The 13,740-nt window shown below is 39.2% G+C and overlaps 1 protein-coding gene across 1 annotated transcript in view; it reads right to left on the bottom strand.

The window, feature by feature from the left end:
• The window catches only part of LOC124545308 (trypsin-1-like), a 171,107-nt gene that overhangs the window by 39,130 nt on the left and 118,237 nt on the right, over positions 1 to 13,740 (bottom strand). The window contains exon 6 of the mRNA XM_047124213.1: positions 4,977 to 5,086. Coding sequence (XP_046980169.1) covers positions 4,977 to 5,086 — 110 coding nt within the window. The remainder of the gene's footprint in view (positions 1 to 4,976; positions 5,087 to 13,740) is intronic.

Here is a 13,740-nt window from a genome sequence, read left to right as displayed (position 1 = left end):
GTGAATGAAACTAGGCATAGTAGGCTAATTACTGATATGTTTATCACCAAACTTATCATCAGTGTGTTTCTTCCAATTCAATTTCTCATCAATGAACACAGAAAGAAATTTTGAATTTTCTGCCTTAGCAACAGCCTTTTAATTCTGTACATAATTGTATATACTGTGTTGTCTCAAAATATAGTATGTGTCCATTTGCAGAAAGACATTATTTACGATTTCCCTGGCTGATTCTTGTCTGTTGAGTGTGATTACTATACTTGTATCATCAGCAAAAAGAACTAACTTTGCATCTTCATCAATACAGAGTGGCAAGTCATTACTGTATACACACATCAAAACAAGTTTTGGATCACCTCGGTTCTGAGAGTTCTGGAACCTGAACAGAAAACTGAAATAGAGATCAACATAAACATCATTTCTGTCCTTTTTATTGCTCATGAAAACCACACATTGCATGTTGTACCATCATACAGTGAGATCTTCAGAGGTAGTGGTCCAGATTGCTGTAAACACCAGTACCTCTAATACTCAGTAGCATGTTTTCTTGCATTGATACATGCCCGTATTCATCGTGGCATACTATCCACAAGTTAATCAAGGCTCTGTTGCTCCAGATTGTCCCACTCCTCAATGACGATTTGGCATAGATCCCTCACAGTGGTTGGTGTCGTCCATTAACAGCCTATCCCAGGCATGTTTGATAGGGTTCATGTCTAGAGAACATGCTGGCCATTCCAGTCGAGCAGTGTCGTTATCCTGAAGGAAGTCATTCACAAGATGTGCACGATGGGGGTGCAAATTGTCATCCATGAAGACCAGTGCCTCACCAACATGCTGCTGATATGGTTGCACTATCAGTCGGAGGATGGCATTCACGTATCGTACAGACATTATGGTGCCTTCCATGACCATGGCATACATCAGCCCCACATAATGCCACCCCAAAACAGCAGGGAATCTCCACTTTGTTACACTTGCTGGACAGTGTGTCTAAGGCATTCAGCCTGACCGGGTTGCCTCCAAACATGTCTCTGACGTTTGTCTGGTTGAAGGCGTATGCGACACTTATCGGTGATGGGAACGTGATGCCAGTAATGAGCAGTCTATTTGGCATGTTGTTGTGCCCATCTGTACCACACTACATGGTGTCGTGGTTGCAAAGATGGACTTCGCCATGTACGTCGGCAGTGAAGTTGGGCATCATGCAGCCTATTGCGCACAGTTTGAGTCATAACAAGACATCCTGTTGCTGCACAAAAAGTATTATTCAACATGGTGGCGTTGCTGTCAGGGTTCCTCCGAGCCATAATCCATTGGCAGTGGTCATCCACTGCAGTATGAGCCCTTGGGCGAACTGAGCGAGGCATGTCATCGACAGTTCCTCTCTGTATCTCCTCCATGTCCGAACAACATCGCTTTGGCTCACTCCGAGTTGCCTGGGCACTTCCCTTGTCGAGAGCCCTTCCTGGCACAAAGTAACAATGCAGACAAGATTGATCCGCGGTATTGACCATCTAGGCATGGTTGAACTACAGACAACACGAGCAGTGTACCTCCTTCCTGGTGGAATGACTGGAACTTATCGGCTGTCGGGACCCCTCCGTCAAATAGGTACTGCTCATGCATGGTTGTTTTCATCTTTGCGTGGGTTTAGTGACATCTCTGAACAGTCAAAGGGACTGAGTCTGTGATACAACATACACAGTCAACGTTTATCTTCAGAAGTTCTGGGAACCAGGGTGATGCAAAACTTTTTTTGATGTGTGTATTAAGAACAATAAGAGACCTATGACTGAACCATGTGGGACACCATCCAGTTAGAGGACTCCGCTGATTTTTGCAGACTATCTGTATTGTTAATTTCAACCTTCTGCATTCTCCCAGTTAAATATGAATTAAACCATTTGTTCACTATCACACTCATACCATAATAATTGAGGTTATCTAGAAGAATTTTATGATTCACACAGTCAAAAGTCTTTGAGAGATAACAAAATATCACAATGGTGATTTTCAGTTATTCAAAGCATTTAATATTTGATCAGTGAAAGCATATATAGCATTTTCTGTTGAAAAACCTTTCTGAAAACCAAATTAACGTTTTGTAGTACTTCAGTTTTAGCAAACATGTGATGCTATTCTTGAATACATTACTTTTTCAAAAATTTTGGATAAAGCTGTAAGAAGTGAGACTGGCTGTAGTTGTTAGTATCAGACCTATCCCCTTTTTTGTGCAATGGTTTAACAATAGTGTATTTCAGTCTATCTGGTAAAATGCCCTGTTTCAGTGAGCTCCTACGTATGTGGATGAGAATCTTACTTATCTGCTGCGAACAAGCTTTTAGAACTCTGCTGTAATTGCCATCAATTCCATGTGTTTCTTTAGTTTTGAATGAGTTTATTATTTTCCTAATTTCAGTAGGATAGGTGGGTTGAATTTCAATTTTATCAAATTGAATAGGTATTGCCTCTTCCATATAATGCCTTGCATTTTCTATTGACCAGCTGGATCCTATTTTCTTTACAACACTTAAAAAATATTATTAAAAACGTTTTCTACTTCTGACTTTTTGTTAACAAACTTTTCATTGAGTTTGATAGAAATACAGTCTTCCTCGGTTGTGCTGGTTCCCTTTTAACAATATTCCACTTTGTTTAAATTTTATTATCAGATGTGCTTATCTCAGACTAATACACATATATTTGGACTTTTTAATAACTTTTCTTAATACAGTCCCGTGGTTTTTATAATGTTTCACTGTTTCTGGATCATTACTCCTTCTAGTTATAAGATCATTTCCCTTTTCTGTTTACAAGATATTTTTATCCCTTTAGTAAGCCATGGCATTTTAGATGGTTTCTTACAAATGTATTTCACTGTTTTCTTAGGGAAACTGTTTTCAAATATACTCACGAAGGTATCATGATATAGATTAAATTTTAAATTAGCATCAGGTCCTTGTACACCTCATCCCAGTCTAACTGTTCCAGGTTTTCCCTAAAATTTTCAATTGTTAAATTGTTAATTGACTGCACTCTTTTGCAGGACTATTTTGCATTACTGTATGGAACTATGTCATACACTGTAACTACAGTAGCTGTGCATCATGATCAGACAAACCATTCTTTGCAGAAAAAGTTTATATTTGATTTAATTTATCTTGGTCTATAAAAACATTATCTATCAGTGTGCTGCTTTCCTGTACTATACGAGTAGGAAAATCAATAACTGACATCAAATTGAAAGAACCAAGTAACACTTCAAAGGTCAAGCTTTTTATCAGACTCTTTCAGAAAATCTACACTGAAATCCCCAAAACAATAATTTGCTTCTCTCTGTCTGACAGATACTGTAGCATAACAAGGAATTCAAGTTTTACAAAAACAGCTAAAATTTCCCAATGGGGACCTACTCATGGCTATAATTATAAAAGTACCATTACTTAGTTTAAGCTCACCTATACATGCTTCTATAGGTTGCCCCACACAACATTTTTTACTTTCTAAATTTCTCACACTATGACAGATTTTAATGTATATGGCAACTCCTCCTCTCTCCATAGTGTCTCTACTTACATGTGCTGAAAGCTTATATCTGCCTACATTTACCTTTTCCATATCTGTGACTATACGATGTCCACACAGGCACAGTACACCTATTCCACACTCAGTTTCTAAATCTTATAAACAAACAAGAAGCTCGTCTACTCTGTTTTTTAATACCCTGATATTCTGATGCAATATACTAACATTATTTTTCACTGTGCTTTTATGAGAATCTTGTGACATACTAACACTATTTTTCAATGTACTTTTATGACAATCTTGTGATGTTTTAACATCTCTAATATGTTCCTGTCTGAGCTTCTCATTAAGCTTAATTTCATTCAATGATGAATCACTGGACACTGATCTTAGCCTAAAAAAGAGGTACTCCCATGAGTTTCAGTACCCCCACCCCCCCACCCCCCACCTACTGAGATGCAGGTCATGTCTTGTGAAGTCTCACCTACCAATACCATCAACAGGAACAAAACCTACGCCTGAAAAAGTAACCACCCAAAGTAGCTGATCTAGCTTCATACTCACCCTCCTGACAGAACTATTCAATAGGGGTCAATCATGCAACATGAAAGCACGAACCAAGCCAACATTTGTACAGTTCATTGCAGATGCTATTTTTATCAGACCACACTCAATATTGTAGCCCTGATCCCTGTAAATACTGTTTCCCACTCTACCCACTACCACAACACAATCCTGCTTTGTAAAATCCTTGCACAATGATCCTACATGCTCTATCACTTGGCTAAGACATTCACTGGGCTTGAAAAAACTTGTGACCTGGTACCTGTCACCTAATTTTTCTTGCAAGATCTGGCACACACCACTTCCATGGCTACTGCCTAACAACAGAATTTTCCTCCTACTTTCTACTTTTTTTTGAAACAGTTGGTTTACTGGTGAAAGTGCATTCGGTGCTGACTAAACTTACATTTACCTGAGCCTCTTCCTTAGCTAACTGAGGTAGCAAGGCAAGTGAATTGTTTCTGCCAATATACTGTTCTCTTTCTGTGGCCCCTTTTCCTTGCTGTCACTTCCAACCAGTCTTCACCCTTGTCCCCCCTTAACCTCATCAGTTCCTCCCAAGCACTATCCAGTTCAGCCTTAGAGGCTCTAATCTTCCCTTCCTATTCAGCTGTTGATCATAATATAACAACATAAGTAATAGCTTTATCTTTGTGTTATGCTTAATTCTTAAAGAAAATGACACATAAAAGTTTAAGAGTAAAAAAAGGATCTTTTCAGTGGAAAAGTACTGTACATAAAAAGTTAGACTGTTTATATCTAACTATACATACTACTTTTAAATGAAACTGATCTGATTTCTTTACTATACTTTTGCGCTTTGTAATAGTACATTTAGTTTTGGTTCATACAGAAGACAAGTTAAATAGAAAGATGTTACTAACCTTGTGCTTTGAAAGCAGAGCTAGTTGGAAGTGAAATAGCAGATACATAGCTATTCAGTGTGAAAGGAGTGCTCAGTTTCATCAGTGCAATATCGTATGGCAATTCATTCCTATAAAATAAGCAGTTCATTTTATTTGCAACAAAATTGAGAAGGGGCATGAAAAACTATATACAGGGTGGAGCAGAGGAAACTCAAGTTTTTCACTATTGAATGACTGGGACACGGTTTGATAAAACAATATAAACAAACATTTAAGTGATAGATTTTTAATGCAGTTTTGAAATATACATACTTTAAATAGGTTGCCCCCCCCCCCTCCCCATGAACCATGGACATTGCCGTTGGTGGGGAGGCTTGCATGTCTCAGCGATACAGATAGCTGTACCATAGGTGCAACCACAATGGAGGGGTATCTGTTGAGAGGCCAGACAAACGTATGGTTCCTGAAGAGGGGCAGCAGCCTTTTCAGTAGTTGCAGGGGCAACAGTCTGGATGATTGACTGATCTGCCTTTGTAACACTAACCAAAACGGCCTTGCTGTGCTGGTACTGCAAATGGCTGAAAGCAAGGGGACACTATAGCCATAATGTTTACCGAGGGCATGCAGCTTTACTGTATGGTTGAATGATGATGGCGTCTGCTTGGGTAAAATATTCTGGAGGTAAAATAGTCCCCCATTTGGATCTTTGGGCGGGGACTACTCAGCACGACGTCGTTATGCGGAGGAGAAAGAAAACTAGTATTCTTCGGATCGGAGTGTGGAATGTCAGATCCCTTAATTGGGCAGGTAGGTTAGAAAAAGCAGGGATGGCTAGAGGACAAATGTAAGGATGTAGTGGCATATCTCACTAGGGGTAAGATAGATACTGCCTACAGGAAAATTAAAGAGACCTTTGGAGAAAAGAGAACCACTTGCATGAACATCAACAGCTCAGATGGAAACCCAGTTCTAAGTAAAGAAGCAAAAGCTGAAAGGTGGAAGGAGTATATAGAGGGTATATACAAGGGCGATGTACTTGAGGACAATATTATGGAAATGGGAAATGATGTAGATGAGGATGCAATGGGACATAAAAGATACTGCATGAAGAGTTTGACAGAGCACTGAAAGACCTAAGTTGAAACAAGGCCCCAGGAGTAGACAACATTCCATTAGGACTACTGATAGCCTTGGAAGAGCCAGTCCTGACAAAACTCTACCATCTGGTGAGCAAGATGTATGAGACAGGTGAAATACCCTCAGACTTCAAGAAGAATATAATAATTCCAATCCCAAAAAAGCAGGTATTGACAGATGTGAAAATTACTGAACTATCAGTTTAGTAAGTCACGGCTGCAAAATACTAACATGAATTCTTTACAGACAAATGGAAAAACTGATAGAAGCCGACAATGGGGAAGATAAATTTGGACTCCATGGAAATGTTAGAATATGTGAGACAATACTGACCCTACGACTTCTCTTAGAAGATAGATTAAGGAAAGGCAAACCTACGTTTCTAGCATTTGTAGACTTAGAGAAAGCTTTTGACAATGTTGACTGGAATACCCTCTTTCAAATTCTGTAGGTGGCAGGGGTAAAACACAGGGACCAACAGGCTATTTGCAATTTGTACAGAAACCAGATGGCAGTTCTAAGAGTAGAGGGGCATGAAAGGGAAGCAGTGGTTGGGAAGGGAGTGAGACAGGGTTGCAGCCTATTACACCAATGTTATTCAATCTGTATATTGAGAAAGCAGTAAAGGAAACAAAAGAAAAATTTGGAGTAGGAATTAAAATCCATGGAGAAGAAATTAACACTTTGAAGTTCGCCAGTGACATTGTAATTCTGCCAGAGACAGCAAAGGACCTGAAAAGCAGTTGAACGGAATGGAAAGTGTCTTGAAAGGAGGATATAAGATGAACATCAACAAAAGAAAAATGAGGATAATGTAGTCTAATGAATGGAGTCTAATTAAATCGGGTGATGCTGATGGAATTATATTAGGAAATGAGACAATTAAAGTAGTAAATGAGTTTTGCTATTTGGGGAGCAAAATAATTGATGATGGCTGAAGTAGAGAGGATATGAAACGTAGACTGGCAATGGCAAGCAAAGCGTTTCTGTAGAAGAGAAATTTGTTAACATCGAGTATAGATTTAAGTGCCAGGAAGTCTGAAAGTATTTGTATGGAGTGTAGCCATGTAAACAAGTGAAACATGGATGACAAATAGTTTAGACAAGAAGAGAATAGAAGCTTTCAAAATGTGGTGCTACAGAAGAATGCTGAAGATTAGATGGGTAGACCACATAACTGATGAGGAGGTACTGAATAGAATTGGAGAGAAGAGAAATTTGTGGCACAACTTGACTAGAAGAAGGGACTGGTTGGTAGGACATGTTCTGAGGCATCGAGGGATCACCAATTTAGTATTGGAGGGAAGTGTGGAGGGTAAAAATCGTAGAGGGACACCAAGAGATGAAAACAGTAAGCAGATTCAAAGAATGTAGGTTGCAGTAGATACTGGGAGATGAAGGAGCTTGCACAGGATAGAGTAATGTGGAGAGCTGCATCAAACCAGTCTCTGGACTGAACACCACAACAACAACAATTAGGTTCAAAAGATAATGTCTTGGAGATGACGTCCTTCTTGCTGGATACAAATTTGGATCCCCTCCCAAAAGTTACACATGGCTGTCTCCAACATTTCATTCAGCACTGCTTCAATTTCCTGATGAATGGAATTATTCTTCACGTCATCGATTGTGCGAGGCTTGTTCATGTAGACTTTTGATTTTAAATATCCCCACAAAAAGAAGTCGCATATCGACAAATCAGGTGAGCAAGGGGGCCAGTAAACATCACCATATCTTGAAATAACATGTCCTGGGAACATTCATCGAACCACTTCCATGGATGCTCTCACCGTGTGAGCTGTGGCACCATCCTGCTGAAACCATATTTCTCTCATGTTCACTTGACGCCTTTCAAGTTCTGGATGAAGAAAGTAGTTTAACATTTTAACGTAGCGTTCTGATGTCACAGCAACTGCAGTTCCTTCCTCTTCAAAAAAATAGGGTCCAACAATTCCCATCTTTGAAATGCAGCGCTACACTGTTACTTTTAAACTGTGGAGAGGTCTTTGGTGTAATTCATGTGGGTTCTCTGGCGCCCAATACTGACAATTTTGAACACTGACGTAACCGTCTACATGAAAATGTGCTTCATCACTCATGGAGACTGTAGCATCTGCATCTTCCGTAAAAATTTTGTCCATTACGTGACAAAACTCTCTGCACTGCACAAAATCTCCTTCACTAAGCTGCTGGACGATCATTATCTTGTACGGGTGAAACTTAAGATCATCATGTAAGATGCAGTAAAGTGAACGATGTGACATACCCAGCACTACAGCCTGTCGTCTAGCTGATCATTTCGTACTAGCAAGAACTGCCATTCTCACTCAGTCTACATTTTCTGGAGTACGAACTGAACGGGGAAGACTAGGTGGTTTCTTTTTCATTACAGATCCAGTACTTCTAAATGCTGCAACCCATCGGAGTACAGTATTTCGATCAGGCACTGCACCTCGACGTCCAACTCTAAAATTTTGACGGATTAGACACTGTGACTACAGAATCATTGTTTCTAAAGCACTGCTCAACAACGAACACACGATGCTCTACACTCCAACTCTCCATAGTGACTAAAACTACATTGTAAGGGCAGTCTGCCAACATTCATTCAAGGTCAACACCTTGCCACGTACTTGTGGTTCAAAAAACATGTGTTTCCTCTGCTCCACCCTGTTTTATTTACATTACCATCACCTTATTAAGCCAAATTTCTGGTGAAATATGATGAAACTGTCTTTGTTATATTCTTATGGTAATCTCATAGTAAAAAGAAATGACCTTACATTCATCATAATCTGTAGATTCTATCAAGAAGAACTTTTATGGATTTAGGAAAGATTTAAGGGATATGCTAACAAAAGACAAGTTACTTGTAGAAACATATTATGTACATTGTATTAATAATAAGCTATCAATAATGCTACTTGACACTATCTGCGCTTAGGCCAGATAAATGTAACTTGGCAAATTAGGAAGAAAGCAGCTTTCTTGAAAGAATTTGAGGCTTCCTCAGCTACAGTGAATAACTGCTGTTCATCTTTTATCTGTAATGGAATGCTTATTTGATCACATTAATATTTTTTCAAAGAAAACAACCCTGTTTGTAGATCATTACTATTGTCATGGTGGTTATTAATGAACACAGCTATTTGCCATGTAGCTGATAGTAACTTTTATGCTTGAATGTATTCCATTTGTTGAAAGGGGTGGCTACTGAGGCATGTTTTTAATTTTCTTTTATATTGGTAGAGTGTCATATTTTATTGTTTTGTGTTAAACTGGAGCTTGTTGATATCTCTGCACCAGAATACATAATTCCCCTCTGAATCTTTCATAGTCTTAGTAGAATTTAACAAAAAATGATTTAATACAAAATGGTCATGCACAGCCTTCTCACATACTAACCGAGACACTGAAAGTAAAATTCGTGAGAACCAGTTAGAAAACAATTCAAAATGGAGTCAATACAGACATAAAGTTAATTGAGAAGCTCAGTTCAGTATGTTTTGCTTTTTGTGTTGAAAGTAGTTAGTAACAGCTATAACAACATAGACCTGTTTACATTACCACATTACTTGTTGTACTGTTTAAAAATAAAACACTGCTTTTTGCCGTGTAGCTAACAGATTTGTCTCAAGATAATTCCATAAGAACATAGGGATTGTAAATGTACAAAACAAGCAAAAACCCTTTTACTTAGGTTGTAAGCACCACCACCGATGTAATAGAAGTGTACACTGGACATTGGTGATCATTCTATGACAAATGTCAAGCCATAATATGCTTATTCTTTGTTTTCTTGGCAGAGAGAGCTCCATTTCTTTACACTTTACTTCACTTTTCTCAGTTTGCAAAATAAAGAGTTAGGTCAACCTCAAGTTTTTTTATCTCTAAATAAGTCAAGCATAGGCTAAAGTTGTGACCCTGTAAACTAACAGTAAACAAGAAGAAGAACTATGATCGAGATTATCGAATCCAGAGGCTTTACAGAAGATCATGGAGATGCAGTTAGCCTCCAAGGGGGGGGGGGGGGGGGGGGGCACGCACACACACACACACACACACACAAAAGGGGGGGGGGGAAGCAACTTGAAGAACTTAAACTGACATTAGACATGCAAACTACTTCAATGACAAACATACACACATCAGTAGACAACAGCAGCATGATGAAAAACAAGCAACAGATAAAAGATGGACATTACAGTTCATAGTGGAAAAAAGAGAACTCTGTTTCGCGATGACTAAACTCACTTTTGCTCAGAATGAGATCATCGATGAATACATGAAGTTCCCAATGACAGGGATTGCGCTTGACACCGGAGTAACAGCAATGGGAGAGAACATGATACTCTGACCTCCAGCTCAATGCCCATATACAATGTTTTTTTTTTTTTTTTTTAAAAAAAAAAAAACTTAACTAACAGAATGCATAAACTGTTGAGTCATCAAATACAGGAATTGTCAAGGAGGAACATATAGGGGATAGGTCACCTTCAAAATATTGGAGACATGTTTAGGCAACAAGATGTGGTGCTAGGAGGCTGTATGGAAGTACTATGAAGTGGGAGAGAGGAAAATATGTGCCTCTCTATAGTAGTGCGGAGGGAGAGGAGGGGGGAGAGAGAGGGGGGGGGGGGTGGAGGAGTATAATGTTAAGAAAGTGGAATGGGTTCGAAAATGATAGGGGAGGAAAAGGTGAGAGCAGAGAAATGGTTAGTAGAGAGCTGAGGTCACAGGTCCATGGAAGTTGAGGTAAAGGGTGTTGTGTGTACAGAGTGTGTGCTAGAGGGACAGCTAAACAGTTCAGAGATGGTGCTTGGAGAATGTGAAACTAACATGGGTGTTGAAGCAGCTGTTCGAATCCTAAGTTAACAGCATTTTGGTGTGCAGCAAATTCAATAAACAGCTGATCCACTTAATGGTAATCCATAGTTTGGTGATGGCCATTGTATGAATCGACAACTAGTTTCTTGTAGTATCCAAAATTTTTGTTCTTACTCATGCACATTATCTGTGTGAATACTGGAAGGCCTACAATGCACATACCAGCAGTTACATGAACCATGGACCTTGCTGTTGGTGGGAGGCTTGCGGGCCTCAGCAAAACAGATAGCCTTACCGTAGGTGCAACCCCAACAGAGGGGTATCTGTTGAGAGACCAGACAAACTTGTAGTTCCTGAAGAGGAACAACAGCCTTTCCAGTAGTTGAGTCTGGATGACTGACTGATCTGGCCTTGTAACTTCAACCAAAACGGCCTTGTACTGCGAATGGATAAAAGCAAGGGGAAACTACAACCGTAATTTTTCCCGAGGACATGCAGCTTTTCTGTATGGTTAAATGATGATGGCGTCTTCTTGGGTAAAATATTCCAGAGGTAAAATAGTCCCCATTCAGACCTCTGGCCAGGGACTACTCAGAACGATGTTGTTATCAGCAGAAACAAAACTGGCGTTCTATGGATCAGAGCTTGGAATGTCAGACCCCTTAGTCTGACAGGTAGATTAGAAAATTTAAAAAAGGAAATGGATAGGTTAAAGTTAGATATAATGGGAATTAGTGAAGTTCTGTGGAAGGAAGAAAAAGATTTCTGGTCATGTGAATACAGGGTTATAAATGCCAAATCAAGTAAGGGTAATGAAGAAGTAGGTTTAATAATGAATACGAAAAATAGGATTGCAGATATGCTACTATGAACAGCATAGTGAACACATTATTGTAGCCAAGATAGACATGAAGCCCATGCCTACCACAGTAGTACAAGTTTATATGCCAACTAGCTGCGCAGATGATGAAGAGACTGAAGAAATGTATGATGCAATAAAAAAAATTATTCAGATAGTTAAGGTAGACGAAAATATAATTGTCATGGGGGACTGGAATTTGATAGTAGGAAAAGGAAGAGAAGGAAAAGTAATAGGTGAATATGGACTGGGAGTAAAGAATGAAAGAGGAAGTCGCCTGGTAGAATTTTGCACAGAGCATAACTTAATCATAGCTAACACTTCATTTAATAATCATGAGAGAATGTTGTATACATGGAAGAGGCCTGGAGACACTGGAAGGTTTCAAATAGATTATATAATGGTAAGACAGAGATTTAGGAGCCAGGTTTTAAACTGCAAGACATTTCCAAGGACAGATGTGGAGTCTGACCAAAATTTATTAGTTACGAACTGTAGGCAAAAACTGAAGAAACTGCAAAAAAGTATGAATTTAAGGAGATGGGACTTGGATAAACTGAAAGAACCAGAGGTTGTAGAGAGTTTCAGAGAGAGCATTAGGGCACAATTGACAAGAACAGGGGAAAAGAGATACAGTAGAAGAAGAATTGGTAGCTTTGAGAGATGAAATAGTAAAGGCAGCAGAGGATCAAGTAGGTAAAAAGATAAGGGCTAGTAGAAATCCATGGGTAACAGAGGATATATTGAATTTAATTGATGATAGGAGAAAATATAAAAATGCACAAAATGAAGCACGTAAAAGGAATACAAATGTTCAGAAATGAGATTGGCAGGAAGTGCAAAATGGCAAAGCTGGTATGGCTAGAGGACAAATGTAAGGATGCAGAAGCACGTTTCACTAGGGGTAAGATAGATACTGTCTGCAGGGAAATTAAAGAGACATTTGAAGAAAAGAGGAGTACCTGTATGAATATCAAGAGCTCAGATGAAAAACCAGTCCTAAGCAAAGAAGGGAAAGCATCAATGTGGAGCCTCTGGATCACAGGGTCCTGGGTTCGATTCCCAGCCGGGTTGGAGATTTTCTCTGCCTAGGGATGTTTGTGTAGTCCTCATCACTTCATAATCATCATTTGTGACAGTGGCTAGACTGGACTGTGCACAAATTGGACTGTGAACAAATTGGGACTTTTTACGGATGTCAATGACCATGCAGTTGACTGCTCCACAAACCAAACCTCATCATCATCATCATCATAAAGGTGGAAGGAGTATAAAGAGGGTCTATACAAGGACGATGTACTTGAGGGCAATATTATAGAAATGGAAGAGGATGTAGATGGATATGAAATGGGAGATATGATACTGCATGAAAAATTTGACAGAGCACTGAAAGACCAAAGTCGTAACAAGGCCCTAGGAGTAGATAACATTCCATTAGAACTATTGATAGCCTTGGGAGAGCCAACCACCAGAAAACTCTTCCATCTGGTGAGCAAGGTGAAAATTACTGAATTATCAGTTTAATAAATCACAGTTGCAAAATACTAACATGAAATCTTTACAGATGAATGGAAAAACTGAAAGAAGCCAACCTCGGGGAAGATCAGTTTGGATTCCGTAGAAATGTTGAAACACGTGAGGCAATACTGACCTTACGACTTATCTTAGAAGAAAGATTAAGGAAAGGCAAACCTACATTTCTAGCATTTGTAGGCACAGAGGAAGCTTTTGACAATGGAGTAGGAATTAAAATACATGGAGAAGAAATAAAATCTTTGAGGTTTGCCAATGACATTGTACTTCTGCCAGAGACAGCAAAGGACCTGGAAGAGCAGCTGAACAGAAAGGACAGTGTCTTAAATGGAATAAGATCAACATCAACAATAGCAAAATGAGAATAATGGAATGTAGTTGAATTGAATCAGGTGATGCTGAGGGAATAAGATTAGGAAGTGATAC

The sequence above is a fragment of the Schistocerca americana genome, chromosome 1 (assembly GCF_021461395.2).
Source record: "Schistocerca americana isolate TAMUIC-IGC-003095 chromosome 1, iqSchAmer2.1, whole genome shotgun sequence".
Classification (NCBI taxonomy): Eukaryota; Metazoa; Arthropoda; class Insecta; order Orthoptera; family Acrididae; genus Schistocerca; species Schistocerca americana.
The sequence above is the reverse complement of the archived record's forward strand: the minus strand, read 5'-3'. Positions and strand labels throughout refer to the sequence as shown.